Source organism: Pseudorasbora parva, chromosome 25, assembly GCF_024679245.1.
Source record: "Pseudorasbora parva isolate DD20220531a chromosome 25, ASM2467924v1, whole genome shotgun sequence".
In the NCBI taxonomy this organism is placed as follows: Eukaryota; Metazoa; Chordata; class Actinopteri; order Cypriniformes; family Gobionidae; genus Pseudorasbora; species Pseudorasbora parva.
In genome coordinates this window covers 34,473,746-34,498,120 of record NC_090196.1, presented here as the reverse complement: position 1 = coordinate 34,498,120, position 24,375 = coordinate 34,473,746, and the positions used below count along the sequence as shown (strand labels likewise).

The 24,375-nt window shown below is 39.9% G+C and overlaps 1 protein-coding gene across 2 annotated transcripts in view; it reads left to right on the top strand.

Moving 5' to 3' along the window:
• The window catches only part of prtgb (protogenin homolog b (Gallus gallus)), a 43,067-nt gene that overhangs the window by 16,496 nt on the left and 2,196 nt on the right, over window positions 1-24,375 (top strand). Inside the window, exons 6-18 of one of the 2 annotated variants that reach the window (XM_067436258.1) lie at window positions 291-450; window positions 1,766-2,013; window positions 2,873-3,037; window positions 4,368-4,682; window positions 8,738-8,923; window positions 13,865-13,960; window positions 15,760-15,937; window positions 16,721-16,848; window positions 18,141-18,311; window positions 20,364-20,543; window positions 22,498-22,621; window positions 22,704-22,842; window positions 24,160-24,237. In XM_067436258.1, the coding sequence (XP_067292359.1) occupies window positions 291-450; window positions 1,766-2,013; window positions 2,873-3,037; window positions 4,368-4,682; window positions 8,738-8,923; window positions 13,865-13,960; window positions 15,760-15,937; window positions 16,721-16,848; window positions 18,141-18,311; window positions 20,364-20,543; window positions 22,498-22,621; window positions 22,704-22,842; window positions 24,160-24,237 (2,168 nt within the window). Of the gene's footprint in view, window positions 1-290; window positions 451-1,765; window positions 2,014-2,872; window positions 3,038-4,367; window positions 4,683-8,737; window positions 8,924-13,864; window positions 13,961-15,759; window positions 15,938-16,720; window positions 16,849-18,140; window positions 18,312-20,363; window positions 20,544-22,497; window positions 22,622-22,700; window positions 22,843-24,159; window positions 24,238-24,375 lie in introns of both variants that reach the window. The other variant, XM_067436257.1, reaches the window with a different exon arrangement.

Below are 24,375 nucleotides of genomic sequence, written 5' to 3'. Positions count from 1 at the left end.
TTCTGATTGGGACGGAAACAAGAAACAAGATTATTTTTCTCACCCCATTGGCAGATCATTTTGCCTGTTTTAAGCAAAAACTCACTTCATTTTGATTTTATCTTCAACAAAACAAGAAAAAATATCTTATGTCGTTTTACTTATCGTGTAAACGCATCTTGATTTAAGAATATTTAGATATTTGGACTGGAAACAAGACAAAAATACTGAGTAAGAAGAGAATTTTTTGCAGTGTGTTCTCTGCTATTCGTTAAATATTTGTTCTCAGTTTCCACACTCATGTTTTTCAGTTGCCCCGTCTCTGATGGAGAAACCCGAGAGCCAGACTCGACCCAGAGCTGGCACGGCCCGTTTCGGCTGCCAGGCTGAAGGCACACCTGCGCCCCGCATCACCTGGTTTAAGAACGGTCAGGTGATCCTCTCCAACGGACGCACCAAGATGTACAACAGGTGCGTGTGTTATCTATCTTCAGCAGTACCTTTTTCTTCAAATTACCATGTTAGGCACTCTGTCCAGACTTTTTTTTTTTTTTGCTTTTCGTGCAAATAAAACTATTGGTAAAAGATCATTTATGTTTAAAGCCCCAATAGACTGGAATAATGTACCTGCAGGTATTAGATCTATTTGGGGCGGCAGTGGCTCAGTGGTTCATGTAGGTTGTCTACAAACCAGGAGGTTGGTGGTTCGATCCCCGGTTCCACCTGACCAAGTGTCGAAGTGTCTATGAGCAAGACACCTAATCCCAGCTGCTCCCGACGAGCTGGATGGTGCCTTACATGGCTGACATCGCCGTCGGTGTATGAATGGGTGAATGTGAGGCGATATGTAAAGCGCTTTGGATGGCCATAGGGTCTGTTGAAAGCGCTATATAAATGCAGTCCATTTACCATTTACCATTACATCTTTTAGGTTGTTTAAACAATCTTTATTATCCTATTTTAAGGTTGACTGTACATGTTATCATTGGTCACTGTTGTTCACTGGTGTTTGTTAATTATGCTTATATTTTTCTATATTTGTATTTTATTTATAATGGTATATTTTATTTATAATGGTTTATTTATAATTGATTTGTTGTTAATTGTATTTGTAATTGTGGTTTTGTATGTTGTGTAACTATGCTCTGATTGTGTGTTAGGACCCTCTCGAAAACTAGATAATACATCTCAAGAGGTTCTAATGTCGCTTCACACTCGTAAGACCTCCGTTCATCTTCACACACAGTTTAAGATATTTTATATTTAGTCCGAGAGCGTATGCAAGTGTATGCACACTATACTGTCCATGTCCAGAAAGGGAATAAAAACATCATCACAGTAGTCCATATGAGACATCAGTGGGTTAATTAGAGTCTCTTGAAGCAGAGAAAATACATTTGGGTCTAAAAATAACAAAAACTACGACTTTATTCAGCATTGGCTTCTCTTCCGCGTTTGTGTTCAATCCTCAAATAAAGATTCGAACGTTGAATAAAGTCGTAGTTTTTGTGTTCCCTTTGATGATGTTTTTATTCCCTTTCTGGACATGGACAGTATAGTGTGCATACACTTCCATACGCTCTCGGACTAAATATAAAATATCTTAAACTGTGTGTGAAGATGAACGGAGGTCTTACGGGTGTGGAGCGACATTAGGGAGAGGAGTTAATGACAGACATTTCATTTTTGGGGGAACTAACCCTTTAATCCTATTAATAAAGTCAATAAATATGACACCTCTAGTGAATGTAATCTCTTCTGATACTGACATATTTCTCTTCGTCAGTAAACTGGTGATAACTCAGATCATTCCGGAAGACGATGCCTTTTATCAGTGCCAGGCGGAGAACTCTCAAGGCTCGGTTGTGTCCACGTCCCGTCTCATCGTGGTGCTTTCGGAGGACCGTCCCAGCGCTCCGCGAAGCGTCCATGCAGAAACCATCTCCAGCTCCGCCATCTTACTGGCCTGGGAGAGGCCGCAGTACAACGCGGTCAAAGTCATCGCTTACTCCATACACTACATGAAGTCTGAGGGTGAGCGTTCGAAACCGCATGAATTAGAAAGGGATGTTAGATAAGTGGGTTAAATACAAAGAGGATGCACTTCAATGCTTGTAAACAGTACATTTTGGTCTTGATTTTTCTTGAAAGCGGTGGTTTCGTGTGTTTTTTCTAGGCTTGGTTGTGTTTATGGGGCGCAGTATAACATGTCTTAATACTTCTTTTTTTAAAAGCCGTATTTTTCTTCTATTCTCCCTTTACTCCACACCGCTGTCTGTGCTTTGAACGGCTCGTCTGCTTCCTGCTTCTCTGAAGCCCCTCCCTCTGAAAAACACAATGGTCTTAGATTGGTCAGATGGCCAAATGTAGTTTCCTGTATTTTTATTGGCTGAAGTGCCAAGCACAGGTTAAGGCCACGCCCCTTCGCATTACGGGCAGAAGTCTCATCTGCGGAGACTAGCGAGGGTTTATGATGTCACCGACCCAGGAAGAAGCTCGTTGTAGTCCAAACCGGCCATTTTTGTAGGCAATAAACTGCCGTAACTTTAAAAGACAATATCTCCGTTTGCATTGAACTTTCAGCGTTGTAACTTTGCAGAGACTGTTTATGCTCAAGCAGCGACATTACACACTAACTAAAGTTAAAAAAGACAAATCACATGCAGCCACCACTTTAAGCAAAAGCATCCAGGAGTACTTGGTTGTATTTGATTTCTAAAAACTAGAAAAACGTTTGGTTTCTGTTCATTTAGCTCTCAGGATAAAGCTCAACTCCAATCTGAATGTTGCAAAAAATGATGTTCTTCCTCATTATGTTTGACTTGTTTTTCAGTAAAATATTGAAACTTTCTGAAATCAAGATTCATTTGAGAATGCCTTGCTGTACACTCAGGTCTTAACAACGAGGAGTATCAGGCCGTGATCGGGAACGACACGACCAGCCACATCGTGGACGATCTGGAGCCAGCGCGAAACTACAGCTTTTATATTGTGGCCTACATGCCGATGGGCGCCAGTCGCATGTCGGAGCAGGTCACGCAGCACACGCTGGAGGATGGTGAGTCCATGCACTAATTTCCCACAATGCACTATAGCACATCTGCCACTGTGCAACATTTATATAAGCTGGGATTCATTTCCTGGAGGAAAAAAAGGCTCAATAAAACAAGGCTTTTCGTTTAAAAAAATGAAATCTATGCTACATAGAGAAAAAAAGGGAAGCTAGTTTCTGCCATAGAATAAAAAAATTAAAAAGGTAATTCCGACTTTATAATTTTTTTTTTAAAGAAAAAATTCATAATTGTGAGATATAAATTTGCAATAGCATTAAAAAAGTATGAACTGTCGCAACAGACTAAGAATTTCATTTTTTGTAATCTCAGAGTTCAGAGGAAAAAAGTTACAATTGCAAGTTGTAAATTTTATAATTCTGAAAAAAGTCATAATTGTGAGAGAAAATGTCGCAATTGGTTTTTACGCTTTGTAAACTCAGAATTTAGTTTTTTTGAACTCAGAATTACGACAAAAATAATGCTATTTGTATTCATATGCATTCATGCATTATGAATTAAAATAAAACCATAAAAAAAAGAATTACGACAAAAAAAGTTTAAATTACGAAATGTAAACTCAGAATTCTGAGAAAAGTCAGAATTAAAAAGTCGCAACTACTTTTTACGTTTTTGTAAACTCAGAATTATAACAGAAAAAAAATACAAATTGTGAATGTAAATTGAGAATTCTGAGGGGAAAAAGTCAGAATTGTGTGACAAAAAGTCATTTTTTTTAATGTTTTATTCTATGGCAGAAGCAAGCTTCAATAGAACAGAGAAAACTAGTTTTGCCATATTTGGTAGACTGAAAAATAAGTGGGGTATTTTGATGCGGCTAACACAGAGAAAGAGTACACATTCTGTACATGTTTATTTACATATGCTACCGGCATTTTAACAACACAAAGCAGACACTTTAATATCTCCTTAAGCAGTTAAATGAGATTCAATACAGAGCAAATAGACTTTAGCTGAAGTCTCCAGCTTCTCAGATGTCTCTCCAGAGAGAAAGACCCATGAGTGTCTCCTCAAGAGTTTTAGACGAGATCTCAACAATATTCATGCTCATATTTGCCTAACTATGAACATTCATTATAATTCTCAAATCAAATTCATCTAAGATTAAATTACTTTAGGAGAAACATCTGAGACAAACTGCTTTGCAAATCAGCTCAGTATTGCAATAACTCTAGACCATTCCCAGTGTTTGGAAATCACTTTATTTAACCTAACACTAACCTGACAGTCTACTAGAATGGCTAAAGTCAACTATGGAAATAGTGTAGCCTCAAATCTTTCCTATAAAGTGTTTTTGATCTGTCGGTTTGTCCCTAGTTCCCCTCCGTACCCCTGAGCTGAGCCTGACGAGTCGCAGTCCGACCGATATCCTGGTGTCCTGGCAGCCGCTTCCTCCCAAATTCAGTCGTGGACGTGTGTCTGCGTACCGCCTGTCCTACCGCACGGCCACTGATGAACAGCTGACCTCCGTCGAGCTGCCCGTCCCGGGTGAGAACTGCACCCAGTACCTCCTGCAGGGTCTGCAGCCCGACACCATCTATCTGATCCGCATGTCCGCCTCAACCCGAATTGGCTGGAGCCAACCGTCCGCCTGGAACTCCCACCGCACGCCCAAAACATCCAGCGCCACAGGTGAGAGCAGGAATCCTTTACTTTGGCCCATAGCCATCTGTTTTGGGTTTACACTCTTAAAAATAAAGGGTCCAAAATAAATGTTGCAAAACGTGTTTTTGGAATGTGACGTCATAGAAGAACCAAAATAAAGTTCCAAAACGTATTTTTGGAATGTAATGCCACAGAAAAACCAAAAGTTGTTTTTGGAATGTGACGTCATAGAAGAACCAAAATAAAGTTTTAAAGGGTGTTTTTGGAATGTAATGCCACAGAAAAACCAAAAGTGTTTTTGTAATGTGTAAAACCTTCCAAAATAAAGGTTTCAAAAAGTGTTTTTGGAATGTGACATCATAGAAGAACCAAAAGTGTTTTTGTAATGTGTAAAACCTTCCAAAATAAAGGTTTCAAAAAGTGTTTTTGGAATGTGACATCATAGAAGAACCAAAAGAGTTTTTGGAATGTGACATCATAGAAGAACCAAAAGAGTTTTTGGAATGTGACATCATAGAAGAACCAAAAGAGTTTTTGGAATGTGACATCATAGAAGAACCAAAAGAGTTTTTGGAATGTGACATCATAGAAGAACCAAAAGAGTTTTTGGAATGTGACATCATAGAAGAACCAAAAGAGTTTTTGGAATGTGACATCATAGAAGAAACAAAAGTGTTTTTGGAATGTGACATCATAGAAGAACCAAATGAGTTTTTGGAATGTGACATCATAGAAGAACCAAAAGAGTTTTTGGAATGTGACATCATGGAAGAACCAAAAGAGTTTTTGGAATGTGACATCATAGAAGAACCAAAAGAGTTTTTGGAATGTGACATCATAGAAGAACCAAAAGTGTTTTTGGAATGTGACATCATAGAAGAACCAAAAGAGTTTTTGGAATGTGACATCATAGAAGAACCAAAAGAGTTTTTGGAATGTGACATCATAGAAGAACCAAAAGAGTTTTTGGAATGTGACATCATAGAAGAACCAAAAGAGTTTTTGGAATGTGACATCATAGAAGAACCAAAAGAGTTTTTGGAATGTGACATCATAGAAGAACCAAAAGTGTTTTTGGAATGTGACATCATAGAAGAACCAAAAGAGTTTTTGGAATGTGACATCATAGAAGAACCAAAAGTGTTTTTGAAATGTGACATCATAGAAGAACCAAAAGTGTTTTTGGAATGTGACATCATAGAAGAACCAAAAGTGTTTTTGGAATGTGACATCATAGAAGAACCAAAAGAGTTTTTGGAATGTGACATCATAGAAGAACCCAAAGAGTTTTTGGAATGTGACATCATAGAAGAACCAAAAGAGTTTTTGGAATGTGACATCATAGAAGAACCCAAAGAGTTTTTGGAATGTGACATCATAGAAGAACCAAAAGAGTTTTTGGAATGTGACATCATAGAAGAACCAAAAGAGTTTTTGGAATGTGACATCATAGAAGAACCAAAAGAGTTTTTGGAATGTGACATCATAGAAGAACCAAAAGAGTTTTTGGAATGTGGCATCATAGAAGAACCAAAAGAGTTTTTGGAATGTGACATCATAGAAGAACCAAAAGAGTTTTTGGAATGTGACATCATAGAAGAACCAAAAGAGTTTTTGGAATGTGACATCATAGAAGAACCAAAAGTTGTTTTTGGAATGTGACATCATAGAAGAACCAAAAGTTGTTTTTGGAATGTGACATCATAGAAGAACCAAAAGAGTTTTTGGAATTTGTAAAACCTTCCAAAATAAATGTTCCAGAAGTTGTTTTTGGAATGTTACTCCATAGAAGAACCAAAAAAAAGTTCCAGAAGTTGTTTTTGGAATGTGACATCATAGAAGAACCAAAAATAAAGGTTCCAAAAGTTGTTTTTGGAATGTGACATCATAGAAGAACCAAAAATAAAGGTTCCAAAAGTTGTTTTTGGAATGTGACATCATAGAAGAACCAAAAATAAAGGTTCCAAAAAGTGTTTTTGAAATGTGATGTCATAGACCAGGGGTCTCTAAACTCAGTCCTGGAGGGCCATTGTCCTGCAGAGTTTAGCTCCAACCCCAAATAAACACACCTGAACCAGCTAATCAGTCTCTTACAAGGTCCTAGTTAGACACTGATTAGCTAGTTCAGTTTAGTGTGTTTAATTTAGGTTGGAACTAAACTCTCAAGGACAGCGGCCCTCCAGAACCAAATTTGAAACCCCCTGCCATAGACTAATAAAAATAAAGGTTCCAAAATGTGTTTTTGGAATGTGATGCTACAGAAGAACCAATATTGGTTCCCTGAGAGAACCTTTCAGTGAACAGTTCTTAAACCTTTCCGATGCTCTAAACATGAATTATCGGAGGCCACTCAGTTGTCAACTCTTAATGGGCGCCAACATTTTTCTTACCTTAATGTTAGGCTGTTTTTGATTTATATGCTGCTGAATATTTGATGATAATATCCGTTTACTTGCGTTAACAACTTCCCTCTGGTTTAAAAAAAAAAAAAAAAATATATATATATATATTTTTTTTTTGGATCTTGAAGTGCCGTATAACAGTGAAAACATGTATTGCTAGAATAACTTGTCATGGCGTGGAATCTGTGCGTAATAAGTGTATAGAATAATAATAGATAACAGAATAATTTCTTTCTTTAGTGTGAAGAGCATTTTAAAAATCTTAAAGAATCGTTTTCCCCTCTTGGGACGCATGGAAAGATTCAGTGGATGCTAAAGGTTTTCACTGAGCCACTGATGCCCATAAAGAACCTTTATTTTTAAGAGTGTAACCATCCGGAAAACCCTAGCAACTGCATAGCAAGATCCTTTACACACTTCAACTTGTGCACCACTCGCATTTTCTTCAGCAGAAATGTAGTTTTACTTAGCGCTGCTTTCAGAAGCGGCCCCACCGTCTCCGTAAAGCTGCTGAAGTGGTCAGCTCAGACCGTGACAGATGCCTTTGGCTCCCAAACAGGCTTTGTTCCGGCATTCCGTTTGTTACTCAATGACCCTTGACCCCGGCTGTCAGTTAGGAGCTGAGGAACGGCTCAGTTTCAGGTCATAAAGGGAAAGCTTCAGGCGGCCTAAAGAATAGGCCTACCCGTGTGTAGGGAAGCTGACGGGCCCCAGAATGCCTTTATTTCCCACTTAGCCTCTTTTCTGCTGGATATTTGCTAAAGCGAATCTTTCTGGTATGCTTAGTTAGACGGAGAGTGATGGATAAACTCATCATGAACTTGTGCGGTTGAAGACAGAAGGTTTTGGTGTGGAGTGTGGAGTTCTTGGAAGGATCTTGTATTAAACTTCATCATAACTAGTCGTTAGTGCCATGGAATGGGCAAAAATACCATAAACTTAGCGCTTAGTGTTTTGCAGTAAGTGTGTGTGTTTACATGCACGTTCTTAAGCCGATTATGCCTAATAAGCCGATATTGAACATGGTCATGTAAACGCGGTAACCCATTTTCTTTTATCGGAGTAAGCTCATAAACAGCGTAAGCATAAACCGGTCGACACAGGGAGTCTTTTGCCTCTTACCCTGATTTCGCGCGGCATGTAAAAGCATTAGCCTGCTTTCTGTCGGCTTATTGAAGAGCGCATGTGTGATAGGAGACAAAAACACAAACTTAGAGCAGATTTAAACGCATCCAGACGGAGCGAGCGAGCGTTTCGCATGAAATAAGGACATATATCACAGACGCAGACTCTTTAAGACCCAGAGCATTGTAAAGATGTGTTCTCATCTCAGTCAGCAGAAGTAGAAGAGGTTCAGTCTAAACGCTGAATAACTGAGGAGGGATAATATGAGCCGTAAATCTCCAGCTCACGCTTTATTAACACACAACTGACGAAACATTCGGGATACTCCGAGTCAGATATAGGGACATTATTATTTTTGACGTCACTACAATTAAGGAAATCACCGGTTTATTAACAAAGTAATGTAAACGCCTGTGTTGTCAGTTTACTGGTTTGCATGTAAATGGGGAAAACTGGTTATTTCAATAAGCTGATATGTGAGTTATTGCTCACTGGTGTGCATGTAAACGCTCTATATCTGTGATTTGTGTTGATTTATTGTGTTCTGGCCTTCAGTGCCTCCTGCCCCAAACCTTGAGCTCGAGCCTCTGAACTGCACCTCCGTGACGATCCGCTGGCATCCGGCTCACAGCGACTCTATCATCCAGGGATACAAGCTCTGCTTTCACCCTGACGGCCAATCAGAGGACTCCATTATCCAGCTGCCCCCTCCAGACCACCAGCACACCATCACAGGCCTCAGTGAGTCTCGCACATTCATGTCCTGTGCTGGGAAAGCAGTATGATTTATAATTTACTAAATTATTAGTAATATCAGAAAATTTCAAATTTTTCTTGCAAAATTTTCTTGGTAAATAAAAACATTTTCTTAAAGATTTTTTTTTTAGAAAATGTCTAATTAAATTGGTCCAAAAAAGGCACAACAAAAAAGTAGAAAATATCTTAATTCACTTAAAACTTAACTTTTTAGGAAAATACATGAGTAATTTGATTATATTTTCCATATAGATATAAATGTTTCACCTTATTCATTTTTACTGGGAAAATTAATACATTTTCTTAGGAAATTTCAAATATTTTTAAGTGTGAAATAAGTCAAAATTAATAAATTTTAAGTAGCTTCCAACTAATATTAAAAAACTTAATACACTTATAAAGTAATCTTTTTTTAATTTGTATTAGTATTTCAAATATTTTTTAAATGTGAAATAAATCTTAATTTAATGCAAAAAAGAGAGTAATTTTAAGTAGCATCCAACTAATATAAAAAAATACACTTAAAACTTTAAAAAAAAAAATGGTGAATAATTTGATTAGGATTTTCAGAGAGAACGTTTTACATCTCTAATTTTTACTGGGAAAATAAATACATTCACAAATGTATTTAAATGTGAAATCAATCTTTATTGATAATAAGAGCAAAGTAGCCTGTAATATATATACATATAAACTTACTTGATAACTTAAAATTTTTTTTTTTTTTTTTAAGAAATGAAGAGGATTTCCTTAGAGAACATTTTACCTTTCTATTGTTTTACTAGGAAATAAATACATTTTCTAATTTTCAACCTACATCATAAGCTTGAATATGAAAATGTAAAGTGTATTTAGCCTAATTTTAAGTAGCCTTCAAGTAAAATAAAAAGCATTTAGGTAGGTCACTAGTTAAGCCTAATCTAAATTTGCTGCTTAAAACAACTAGAAATGTGCATGTAATTAATCTGAAACGAGGAATCTACCTGTGCAAATATGAAAATGTAAAGTAGCATCCCACTTATTTTAAGCTTGTTTTGAAACAGTAAACTTGGAAGGAAATGCTCCACATGTTCTTTGAGCATCTTTTCCATCTTTTGCATCTGATCGCCCTCGGACAGTCCAAGCATCCCAGTTTCCTGGCTAATGGATAATTACCCTTCTTCTGTTTGGACTTATGCACGCTTGTCCTGTCCGCCGTATCCAGGGCTTTGTACGTGTCACGTAATATCCCCTCAGGGTCAAAGGCCACACCCCAGATGTCTCCTTCCAGTTTTCCCATCGTTCCCAATGCCTGTCTATTGTGCCTGAGTTTAAGGTCGCAGAGGCCCGTGAGACCGGCCCTCCCCCATCACCTCTACAGCTGGACACTCCAGCTCCAACAAAGGATGCTGGGATTGCTCCGAACTGACCCAAGAGCAAAGGACTTATGGGGGGCAAATTTAAGCTCAATGTCCCGATGGAGTGCATTCTGTGTGAATTGGTTTGGGTTTTGGTGAACCAATCAATATAATAATACATTTTATCTATGTAGCGCCTCAGGTTTGCTTTACACAAAATAAAACGCAATCATAAAACATTTTTTTAAAATATAAAACAGTTACAAGTTTAAAGACTCTAGGACAAAAATAAGCAAGAATACAGATATATTAAAGGATGCCACATTATAGAGTTAAAGATCAGGGGCTGTATTTTACAAAACATCTTAAGGCTAAAAGTAGCTCCTAATTTGCCGATTTAGGAGAAACTCTTAAAAATAATGGGCGTGCCATCCTAATTTTAGGACTCCTACATTTTTGGTCTAAGAGTATTTCATAAAGCATTTTAGCAGCAAAACTAGCTCCTAAATCCATGAAGCGCTCTGAGTAGTCAAGAGGACTCCTAAGTCACTAAGACCAAATCACAAACAATACTAATGGCTGTTGCCGCAATCCGCCCAAAGAAACTGCGAGGCAATAGTGATAATTAATGTATCTTTTAAAAAATAATGTCAGATTACCTGTGGTATTTGTTTTACGAGTTTACACTTACAAATGATTGAATAAAGTAAAACAATATAAGCGTATTTGACATGCTGTCCGAAGTGATCGAGAGCTCTGAGCTCTAAATTTTGCCCAGACCCAGAGTTCTGCCCAAACCCAAACCCAGAGTTTTGCCCAGACCCAGAGTTCTGCCTAAACCCAAACCCAGAGTTCAGCCCAAACCCAAACCCAGAGTTCTGCCCAAACCCAAACCCAGAGTTCTGCCCAAACCCAAACCCAGAGTTCTGCCCAAACCCAAACCCAGAGTTCTGCCCAAACCCAGAGTTCAGCCCAAACCCAAACCCAGAGTTCTGCCCAAACCCAAACCCAGAGTTTTGCCCAGACCCAGAGTTCAGCCCAAACCCAAACCCAGAGTTTTGCCCAAACCCAGAGTTCAGCCCAAACCCAAACCCAGAGTTCTGCCCAAACCCAAACCCAGAGTTCAGCCCAAACCCAAACCCAGAGTTCAGCCCAAACCCAAACCCAGAGTTCTGCCCAAACCCAAACCCAGAGTTCTGCCCAAACCCAAACCCAGAGTTCTGCCCAAACCCAAACCCAGAGTTCAGCCCAGACCCAGAGTTCTGCCCAAACCCAGAGTTCTGCCCAAACCCAAACCCAGAGTTCTGCCCAAACCCAAACCCAGAGTTCTGCCCAAACCCTGACCCAGAGATCAGCCCAAACCCAGACCCAGAGTTTAGCCCAAACCCAGACCCAGAGTTCAGCCCAAACCCAGACCCAGAGTTCTGCCCAAACCCAAACCCAGAGTTCAGCCCAAACCCAAACCCAGAGTTCAGCCCAAACCCAAACCCAGAGTTCAGCCCAAACCCAGAGTTCAGCCCAAACCCAGAGTTCAGCCCAAACCCAAACCCAGAGTTCTGCCCAAACCCAGAGTTCAGCCCAAACCCAAACCCAGAGTTCAGCCCAAACCCAAACCCAGAGTTCAGCCCAAACCCAAACCCAGAGTTCAGCCCAAACCCAGACCCAGAGTTCTGCCCAAACCCAAACCCAGAGTTCAGCCCAAACCCAGACCCAGAGTTCAGCCCAAACCCAGACCCAGAGTTCTGCCCAAACCCAAACCCAGAGTTCAGCCCAAACCCAAACCCAGAGTTCTGCCCAAACCCAGACCCAGAGTTCAGCCTAAACCCAGACCCAGAGTTCAGCCCAAACCCAGAGTTCAGCCTAAACCCAGACCCAGAGTTCAGCCCAAACCCAGACCCAGAGTTCAGCCCAAACCCAGAGTTCAGCCTAAACCCAAACCCAGAGTTCTGCCCAAACCCAAACCCAGAGTTCAGCCCAAACCCAGACCCAGAGTTCAGCCCAAACCCAGACCCAGAGTTCTGCTCAAACCCAGACCCAGAGTTCTGCCCAAACCCAGACCCAGAGTTCTGCCCAAACCCAGACCCAGAGTTCAGCCCAAACCCAAACCCAGAGTTCTGCCCAAACCCAGACCCAGAGTTCAGCCCAAACCCAGACCCAGAGTTCAGCCCAAACCCAAACCCAGAGTTCAGCCCAAACCCAAACCCAGAGTTCTGCCCAAACCCAGACCCAGAGTTCAGCCCAAACCCAGACCCAGAGTTCAGCCCAAACCCAGACCCAGAGTTCAGCCCAAACCCAAACCCAGAGTTCTGCCCAAACCCAGACCCAGAGTTCAGCCCAAACCCAGACCCAGAGTTCTGCCCAAACCCAGACCCAGAGTTCAGCCCAAACCCAAACCCAGAGTTCTGCCCAAACCCAGACCCAGAGTTCAGCCCAAACCCAGACCCAGAGTTCAGCCCAAACCCTAGCCCAGAGTTCAGCCCAAACCCAAACCCAGAGTTCAGCCCAAACCCAAACCCAGAGTTCAGCCCAAACCCTAGCCCAGAGTTCAGCCCAAACCCAAACCCAGAGTTCTGCCCAAACCCAAACCCAGAGTTCAGCCCAAACCCAAACCCAGAGTTTTGCCCAAACCCAGAGTTCAGCCCAAACCCAAACCCAGAGTTCTGCCCAAACCCAGAGTTCAGCCCAAACCCAAACCCAGAGTTCAGCCCAAACCCAAACCCAGAGTTCAGCCCAAACCCAAACCCAGAGTTCAGCCCAAACCCAAAAGCCCAAAAGATTTCCTTCTTTTTAAAAGTCGATTCACTTAAAATTAAAATTTTTAACGAAAATTCATGAGGTATTTCCATATTGATAGAAATGTTTTTTCTGTCTCGTTTTTCACTGATGGAAAACCACGGAATTATCATGAAAAACAATATGCAATGACAAGTTTTAAAGATCTAAGCATCATTACCTCTAGGCCTGTTTCTTCCTAACTAGTTGAGCATAAAGTTTTATCCCGGTCCGGCCCCCGACCTCAGGTCATAAAGCTCTCGTCCCAGGAGACGGCCATTTCGGCAGCTGAACGCCGCCTGTGAAGGTGCCCTCCGATCTCTGACCTCTCGACCTTTAGAGGCTTAAAAACTCAACCCCCCTCCAGGACTTCACACACTGATTAAACTCACTCTTTACATGCACTGTTTACTGAAGTGAAACATAGATAAGTGTCGACATCTGTGCATTCAGACCCGAGCGTTTTAGCCAAACATTGCAGATAAAAATGCACAAATATGATAAACGTTTGCATGCTTTCAACTTAAACAGTTGGCTTTTTTTAGGCACTGTAGTAAAACCACGGTAAACTCTTAAAGAGTCCAAAGCTGATGATACACATGGCAACTTTTTGAGCAATGTTTGAGCAATTGGGAATGGGCAACAAATTTCTCTTGGGTATCCAGATAGAAAGTTGTTGCCCATTCTCAATGGGAAAAAGCCTGAGCAGCATCGTTCAGCAACATAGCTCATAAAGTTGCCCGGTGTATCATCAGCTTTAGTGTAATTCGAAATAACTCGTATTGTTAATTTTATTATGCTTTACGTTGTTTTTCAGACCCCAGAGTGAAGTATCATGTGAAACTGTTAGCGTTCAGTGCTAATGGAGATGGCTATCAGGCCCATCAAACGGTCAACACCCCAGGATGTCCATGTAAGTGTTCACAAAACATGAACTTATGAATTTAATCTTCATAAATTGAACACTGAATCATGTGGGATTTGTATTAAATCGATATTTAATGTATGTTAAGCCAATCTTTCATTGTTAGCATGAAAAACAGATAAGCTAACATAAGCATAATATTTAGTGCACTTCAAATCTTAAAAGTATATTTAGGATGAATGCCGTGTACTTGTGGCTAATGTAATATGTAATTAATTAAATAAAAGGTCACTTAAAAAGAGTAAACACACTTAAGTGGCCTTTTAAAAATGTATTTGAATAATCTTTTGTTGTACACTTATTTTGATGTGTAAAGTATTATAATTGTAACTAGTGTTAGTCACTATTACATTTAAAGTTCCCTTACGAAAAACCTGTTTGTATCAAGTTAATTTTATTAAGTATACTTAAGTAATGTTCAAGTATATTTTAAAGTACACTTCATGTAGTAAGTATACTAATATCTGTGTTCAAGAATTAAACTTGTACTATTTCAATACTGGGATTGGGATTAAATTGGCCCACGTTTAGTATATAAAAGTATACTTTTAAGTATAATTAAATGTAATTTTAAGTAATTTTCTGAGAAGTACATAAAAAGGAGACTAGTCTACTTTCTTTTTTTAGTTTAAATTTTTTTTAAGGGTTTATAGTGTAAATGTACTAAATTGCAGCTCTATCATTTAAAAATGTCTAATTATAAATACACATTTAAATACATGACATACATGTTTCAATAGAGATTACATTAAAGGTTATATTTCAAAGATATAATTATAAAATTGCATATAAAGATACTTAAGTGAGTCAAAAATGTAATATAAGTTGAAACTACTGAATTTTCATGTTCTTATAGGTCTGAAAACATTACATTTAAAGGGATAGTTGACCTAAAAATGAGCCTGATGTTGATCTGCTGACCCCCAGGGCATCATAGGTGTGTGTGTTTCTTCAGGAGAACACAAATGAAGATTTTTAACTCAGCCGTTGCTCGTATAATGCGTGTCAATGGGGTGTGTTTCTATGAGAGTAAAACACACACACACTTACGAATCCATATTAAACCCTGAGGCTCGTGGAGACACACTGATGTCTTAAGACACGAAACGATCGCTTTCTGCCAGAAACACAACAGTATTTGTGTTATTTTTTATCTCATATCAGACGAATCTCATCTAGTGTTCCCATCGCCATTACAGATGGTCAAAATACCGGCACAATCTAGGTAGAGGCCTCATTAGTGCCTGTGCTGATTGGTCTAATGAGGCATCTATATTTATATATCTACGATTGTGCCGGGATTCTGGCAGAAAGCGATCATTTCGTGTCTTAAGACATCAGTGTGTCGTCACGAGCCTCAGGGTTTAATATGGATTCGTATGTCTGTGTGTGTTTTACTCTCATATAAATACACCCCATTGACACGCATTATATGAGCAACGGCTGAGTTAAAAATCTTCATTTGTGTTCTCCTGAAGAAACAAACACACCTATGATGCCCTGGGGGTCAGCAGATCAACATCACAGGCTCATTTTTGGGTGAACTATCCCTTTAAATGCTCTTTTAAACCACCAGGGGTCGCTGTATAACTAATAGTCAGTGATGGAGAGACTTGGATATTTTATGGATAATCTGTTATAGACATTTGAGAAAGAGCCATGGGTAAATTTTAAACGTGTATGTGTGTGTGTGTGTGTGTGTGTGTGTGTGTGTGTGTGTGTGTGTGTGTGTGTGTGTGTGTGTGTGTGTGTGTGTGTGTGTGTGTGTGTGTGTGTGTGTGTTTCAGCCGCACCGAACCGGCGTTTGGCTGCCCTGCCGCCGCCCGACCACATCCAGGCCAAATCCAACAGCTCGTCAGCGGTGAGCCTGATTTGGGGCCGTCCTGCTTTCAGCTCTGGGAAAGCCGTCAGCTTCTCCATCCGCTACGGGCCCGTGAGTCCGCCCGGCCTACGCTACGCCCAAACGTGAGTCTCAGCGGAGCCTCGACATCCAGAGCAATCTTGAGCTGAACACTTATTTTGATGTGTAAAGTAAATGTAAAGTATTATAATTGTAACTAGTGTTATTCACTATTACATTTAAAGTTCCCTTACAAAAACAAGTTTGTGTCAAGTTCAATTTATTAAGTATACTTAAATAATGTTTAAGTATAATTTTAAGTATACTTCATGTAGTAAGTATACTAATATCTGTGTTCAAGTAGTAAACTTGTACTATTTCAGTAGTGCTTGGGATTAAATTGGCCCATTTTTAGTATATAAAGGTATACTTTTAAGTATAATTAAATGTACTTTTAAGCATATTTCTGAGAAGTGCATAAAAAGGAGACTAGTCTACTGTCTTATTTTTAGTTTAAAAGCAGTACACTTGAGTAAACCTGGGTTTATAGTGTAAATGTACTAAATTGCAGCTCTATCATTAAAAAATGTGTAGTTATATACAGATTTAAATACATGACATACAGGTTTCAATAGAAATGACATTAAAGTTTATTTTAGTGCCATCAACGCTTGTTAAACGGCAGTGCACAGCAACCATATTTCAAATATATAATTATGAAATTGAATATAAAGATACTTAAGTGAGTCAAAAATGTAATATAAATTGAAACTACTGAATTTTCATGTACTTATAAGTCTGAAAACATTACATTAAAGGGATAGTTGACCCAAAAATGAGCCTGTGATGTTTATCTGCCCACTCCAGCTTCTGTATTCAGATGACAGATGTGTTTTCTCTCTCTTTAGCACCGAGCAAACCGTAACGCTAACCGGGCTCCGGCCAAACACTCGCTATGAGTTTGCGGTGCGGCTCCACATGGATCAGATGTCCAGTCCCTGGAGCGCCAGCGTCTATCAGAGGACTCTCCTGGAAGGTAGCCGAAACATTTCATGACAAGTTTCTTAAAGTAAAATACCAAAGAGATCAATAATGGACTGTCACTGTGCACTCAAATGTAAGATTTATTTATATATTTGGGACTTGCATATGAACTTTTGGAGAAAAAACACGTAAGTCTCAAATATTATATAGATTTAATATTGTATAATATTATACTTTTTAATATATTAACGTTTCATTTCATTATCTAAATTCATTTTGAGAGATAAAAATAAACTTTTTTTTATTTTATTTAATGTATAAAAATGTATTTAATGTGATGTATATTGAATGAAATGTTATATATTTTAATATATTCATATAACATTTAGTTTAATTATCACCTTAATCGCAGATGTTTTTCCCCTAAAGTTAATTTTGAGAAATTAAAATAAAGACAAATAAGTCAGAAATTGTTATTGTTCAGACGCTGCTTTCATAGCTTAAGAGACTTAATATGTTATATTATTATTTATAGTTATAGAATATTTATTATATATTAATATAATCATCATACACTTAAAAATATGTAGGCCTAAATGTATTATTTATGTATTTATTAATTAATTGCCTAATTTTGACTTTTAAATAAACACAAATAAATGTTTTATTTTTTATATTATAAAATAAAAACAATAAAAAAGTTTTATGAATATTTAATGAAATTATTTTCATATATTCATAAAATATTATATTTAATTATCAACTCAATCTCAGATGTTTTTGCCCCCAAAATGTATTTTGAGAAATAAAAATAAACATTTTTTTATTATGTATATTTAATGAAATGTAAAACATAATATTATTTATAGTAATATAATATTTATATTTTATTACAATCCCCATACACAAAAAATATGTAGGCTTAAATTGATTATTTATGTATTTATTCATGAATTGCATATAACATTTAGAGAAATAAACACAAATAAGTCTAAAATTGTTATTGTTTAGATGTTCCTCTTTCATATCGCAAAAAAACGTAATATTATATAATACAATAATTAAAAAAATGTCATGCATATTTAATGAGTTGTTTTAATATATTCATATTATATTATATTTAATTATCAGCTTAATCTCAGATGTTTTTACCCTCAAACTGTATTTTGAGAATAAAATAAGCATTTATTTATTGTTATGTATACTTAATGAAATGTTATATATAATATGATGTATTTTAATATATCGGTGTGAAGCTGCGTGTTCCAGCTGGATGTGATTTTAAAGCTCATGAATCCTGCAGTGAGTGTGTCTGATCTGAGACCTGCCTCCTGTGCTCCGCAGCTCCCTCGTCTCCGCCGCAGTCCCTCAGAGTCTCCCTGATTGAGGACGATACGGCGCTGGTGTCCTGGCAGCAGCCGGATCAGCCGGATCTGTGTGTGACGCACTACACACTCCTGTACGCCGCTCAGAGTGCCTGGAGCGCCGGGGAATGGCAGGTTCTCCAGAGGGACGGTGAGCAGACTCACGGCAGGACCAGTGATGTTCATTCATGCACGCCTCCGTTTGGAGACTTTGGCCTGTTTTGCTTCCGCAGCATCAGACTACAAAACATCCAAATACACATTTATGTGTTTATTTTATTGCACTTGATCTATTTGTATCTGTAGATTTCAATTACTATGTATATATACATAAAAGGCCCACTCACTCATACACACTCACTAACTCACTCACTCACTCACTCATACACACACTCACTTCCTCATACACACTCACTCACACACTCACTCACTCACTCACTCATACACACTCACTAACTCACTCACTCACTCACTCACTCACTCACTCATACACACACTCATACACACTCACTCACTCACTCACTCACTCACTCATACACACACTCACTTCCTCATACACACTCACTCACTCACTCATACACACTCACTCATACACACTCACTAACTCACTCACTCATACACACTCACTCATACACACTCACTAACTCACTCACTCACTCACTCACTCATACACACTCACTCACTCACTCACTCACTCACTCATACACACACTCACTGCCTCATACACACTCACTCACACACTCACTCATACACACTCACTCATACACACTCACTAACTCACTCACTCACTCACTCATACACACACTCATACACACTCACTAACTCACTCACTCACTCACTCACTCATACACACACTCATACACACTCACTCACTCACTCACTCACTCACTCATACACACACTCACTTCCTCATACACACTCACTCACTCACTCATACACACTCACTCATACACACTCACTCACTTCCTCATACACACACACTCACACACTCACTCATACACACTCACTCATACACCCTCACTCACTTCCTCATACACACTCACTCATACACACTCACTCACTTCCTCATACACACTCACTCACTCCCTCACTCACTCCCTTTCTCCCTCACTCACACACACACACACACACACACACACACACTCATACTCACTCACACACTCACTCACACACTCACTCACTCAGTCACTCACACACACACTCACTTACTCACTCACTCTCTCACACACACACTCACTTACTCACTCCCACACACACATACTCACTCACACACACACACACACACATACTCACTCATACATACACACTCACTCACACACTCACTCATACACACTCACTCATACACCCTCACTCACTTCCTCATACACACTCACTCACACACTCACTCACTCACTCACTCATAAACACTCACTCACTCACACACACACACACACACACACACACACACACACACACACACACACACACACACACACACACACACATACTCACTCACACATACTCACTCATACATACACACTCACTCACACACTCACTCATACACCCTCACTTACTTCCTCATACACACTCACTCACACACTCACTCACACACTCACTCACACACTCACTCACTCACTCCCTCACTCACTCACACACACACACACATACTCACTCACTCACACACTCACTCACTCACTCACACTCACTCACTCAGTCACTCACACACACTCACACACACACACACACACACACACACACACACACACACACACACACACACACACACACACACACACACACTCACTCATACACAATCACTGACACACACTCACTCACTCACTCACACACTCACTCACTCATACACAATCACTGACACACACTCACTCACTCACTCACTCACTCATACACACACACACTCACACACACAAACTCTCGCTCTCTCGCAAACTGACTCACACACAAACTCTCATGCACACACACACACACTAACACTCGCACACTCACATACACACTAATTCACACACTCGTTTAAACACACAAACACACTCACTCACACACATACACACACTAACTCACACACTCGTTTAAACACACAAACACACTCACACACACACACACACACACACACACACACACACACTCTCTCGCACACCTTTACTCACACAAATTGTTGGGTATATTTAATTAAATATTGATGCGCCTCTCTCTGCTTTCCTCCCTGCAGCCTCCAACACGATGGCCCTGCTGGAGAAGCTGGAGTCTGGCAGTGTTTATCTGCTGAAGATCTCGGCCTCTAACCCTGCGGGAGACGGCCCGTTCTCCAGCCCCGTAGAGCTGCCCGTCAGGCCTAAGACCCCCCCGGGGAAGACCCCGCGGCACGCTGACGACCACACCGAGAAAACCGGTACACTGATCTCAGCACAGGCCACATGAATAGGGCTGGGCAAAAAATGTGTTTTTAAAGGGTCATGAAACCCCAAAACACTTTTTTTGAGATGTAAACAGATATGTATAGGCTGCACATCATTGAAAACACTAAGGGTACTCATTAATGGTATCCATATGTGAAAATAGTTATTTTTGCATTTTTCAGAGCGATTTCTGTCTTCCGGTTTGAAAAGCTTAGTTGGAGCAACGTCACAAATGCTGACGTCGGCACGGCCTTTTCGGTCCATGTATGGGCTGCTGGGCACATGCTGACGTCGACCGCTCCGAGCCATTCTCGATATATATTCATGACATAAAGCTCATTCAGTCCAATCCCTGCGCTGTAGTATGCATACAAGATAATTTAGTTAATATGCATGAGACAGTCACTTCTGTCAGGCTCGTCTTCCATCATTATTGTAGAGATATGGTGGGGAAGTTTTGGAAGCAGCGTGCGGAAAGTCACAGAGGAAAGCTAGGCGTTGTGCTGATACGAAGTAACGTAAAGGGCGCCGAGCGAGCTGTAACCGGCGCCGTCTGTGGAAGCCTTTGCTACAAAGGCTCGGTAAAGTAAAATTCACCTGAGGAATCGCACGCCGAACCTGCAAGCGTTGACTATCTAATTTATGTCAGGAGTGCAAAATAACCAATCTGTAATCTGTAGGCTAATGAACAAAAGCCACGTCCTCTCCGTTTTATTTGTGGTCACAGCCATGCACTAAACCGCATGTGTTCGGGCTCTTAGTGAAACAGCGTGCTGCATATTTGGACAACTATAGATTTAGCTGCCGAGTGATAGACAGCGTGGATCGTCACGGCAACCCAGCGCGCGTCGCTCTGCTTCAGATGCGCGGTCGAGACTAGCCTCAAACCCCTTCGCTTTTACCCCGATCTAGAATTACACATCTCTATCACATCGCATGTTGGGTGGTTCACGTTCTCTTATCACGTCGGCCATTGTTCATCTTGCCAAACAGCGTGCATATTTGGACAAATATAGTTTTATCACGTTTGCAAAATATTTCGTCATGCAGAATAACATTTATTTTCATTTCTCACTGAATTATGCTGGTTTGAATATGAAGAGCTGAATGATTTGCGATCTCTGCTGCACGCCACTCATAGCTCTCTCATTCGCTGTACTCATCCCTCATTTAATCTCACTGTGGTAAACAATGCCAACGTGAACCAAGAACATGTCTCAGAACCGCTGTAACTGCTGCTGTTGGTATCGCTAGTCTTAATGCACCTACTGACACTCCCCTATTTATGCAAACTTTCCCTCTTTCCACACAATACCATCCCTCCTTTTCACAGTCGACCACTCCCCTTTAACAAGCCTTTTCAAATCGAAGGTGTGAAAAAACACCGCTGCAGCGGGGGGGGTTCATGACCCTTTAAAATGTGGTCGATTCAAAATCAATTCTCAAAGGGCACGAATCGATATTTCCCCATATTTATTTTCGCAAACATTGAACATAAGATTAACGTAAGTCTAATTGCTAGTCTTCTCCACTAGATGTCCCCCATTTGCCTTGAGCGATGTCACAAAGGAGCGAGAGAAGCACGTCATTCTTAGCCTAGAAATCTAGACGCCCCCTAGCGGCAGCAAATCTAATCTGCCACGAGTGTCGTCTAGCAACTCTCAATACACTTCTGAGCTGTAAAAGCCAAACTCTGGTCGGGCCAATCACATCGTGTATAGAGTCGGTGGGCGGGGCTTAACATAATGACGGCCAAGTTGCGTTTGCGTGCTTCTAGTAAACACAGAAACTGGCGAACGCCGGCGGTCTCTCGAATCAGCTTTGACCGCGACTCTGGAAGACTTGAGTTAAGCTTTGGAACTATTTGGAACAACTGAATCGATACCCAGCCCTAAACATTAATGACCTATTTCACACCGCACTATAACCGAAATCTCTTTTGTGCAGCGTTTATCGACGGCCTGTACCACATCGATGAGAAGTCCATGACCGGGATCATCATGGGCGTGTGTATCGCTCTGTCCTGCATCATCCTCTGCATCTTCATCCTCCTCACCAAGAGCGAAGCACAGTGAGTCTCCACATTATCCTAATGTTAAGAACCAATAAGGCCACGATCAGGAACGACAGCCAGTGTTGTTTCCTCTCAGCAGGAAATCAGCTTCCTCAAAGATGATTGGACAGGAGAGGAATGAGGTCATGCATATTGGTGCGTCGTCAGCCAATCAGCAGCAGGCGGAGGCCGCAGAGACTCTGAGACCGATGATGAGGACACACTTCATTAATGCCAAAGTGAGAATCTGTTTACTTTATATGTGCATAGATTAGGTTTAACCCTCCGATACTCTTCGGTTGGAAAAATGTAACGATTTTTTTACGAAACTTGGTTTTGGCACTTAAAAAATATGGACAAGATGCAAAAATGTCCCGAAAAAGAGTCACACTTGTGTTGTTCACGGTCAAAAATGAGTGCATTGGAAATGAATAGGAGATGGATTTCCCTAGTGGAAGCATTTGGTACTGCGTCCAGTCAAACTATTACTGAACGCTCATTTTTTGAGATATCAACCTCAGACCTGGAACACCACTTTTTCACACAAAATCAAAAACTTGTTTTGGAAAGTATATAGTTCATAGTATTTTTGTGCATTTTTCGTAACAATAAACTGTAAATTTGTTCACTTCAGCAATAATTTGCCAAGTGTCGTCTTTGATAAAAGAGACCAAACTTTAGTCTGATCCAAAGCGTTCAATATTTATGACCAGTTAAGTTTGACATTTAATAAAATCCCCTACAAATACAAAATATTAAATTAAAAAACATCTAACTAAAATAAAGTACAGTTAGTTTACACACTCTTGCACACACACACACTCGCTCAATCACACACACGTGCACACACACTCACTCTATCTCTCACACACGCACACACACACACACACACACACACACACACACACACACACACACACACACACACACACACATGTTGGTCTATGTGGTTTACAGGGACTCTCCATAGGCGTAATGGTTTTTATACTGTACAAACCGTATTTTCTATCCCCTTACACTGCCCCTGCCCCTAAACCTACCCATCACACACACACACACACTGCCCCTAAACCTACCCATCACAGGAAACATTCTGCATTTTTACTTTCTCAAAAAAACATCATTTAGTATGTTTTTAAGGCCATTTGAATTATGGGGACATTTGATATGTCCTCATAAACCACATTTATAGTGTAATACCAGTGTAATACCCATGTAGTTATACAAATTTGTGTCCTCATAAACCACATAAACAGGCACACACACACACACACACACACACACACACACACACACACACACACACACACACACACTCTCACATACACCCACACATACTCTCACACACACGCTCACACATAAATATAATTTAGTACAGTAAAATCCCCTAAAAATACAACATATTAAATATATAAAATGTATCCAACTAAAATGAATACAATTATTACATTGAGATAATAAATATATAATTTTTGACATACATTTTTTTTTGACAAACTTTGGCACAGTTTGTGCAGTTTTGATGGGGTTTAAATGCATGTTTTGTTTGTTTTCAGGGTGGAGTAAATGTCCCGAGTGAGGCTCTGAACACATGGAGCGCGTTCACTCAGAGCTCTAATGGAAATAACAGCCGGGTGAGAGAAAGGGTTCAGCTCTGGGTGTCAAACTCACATTACAGTCATCATGACACAACACTCGCCCAGAGCTGATTTAGGGTTATTTATATCTCTAATTCATATTGTGAATTTGACTTTATTTGTCAAATTCTCTGT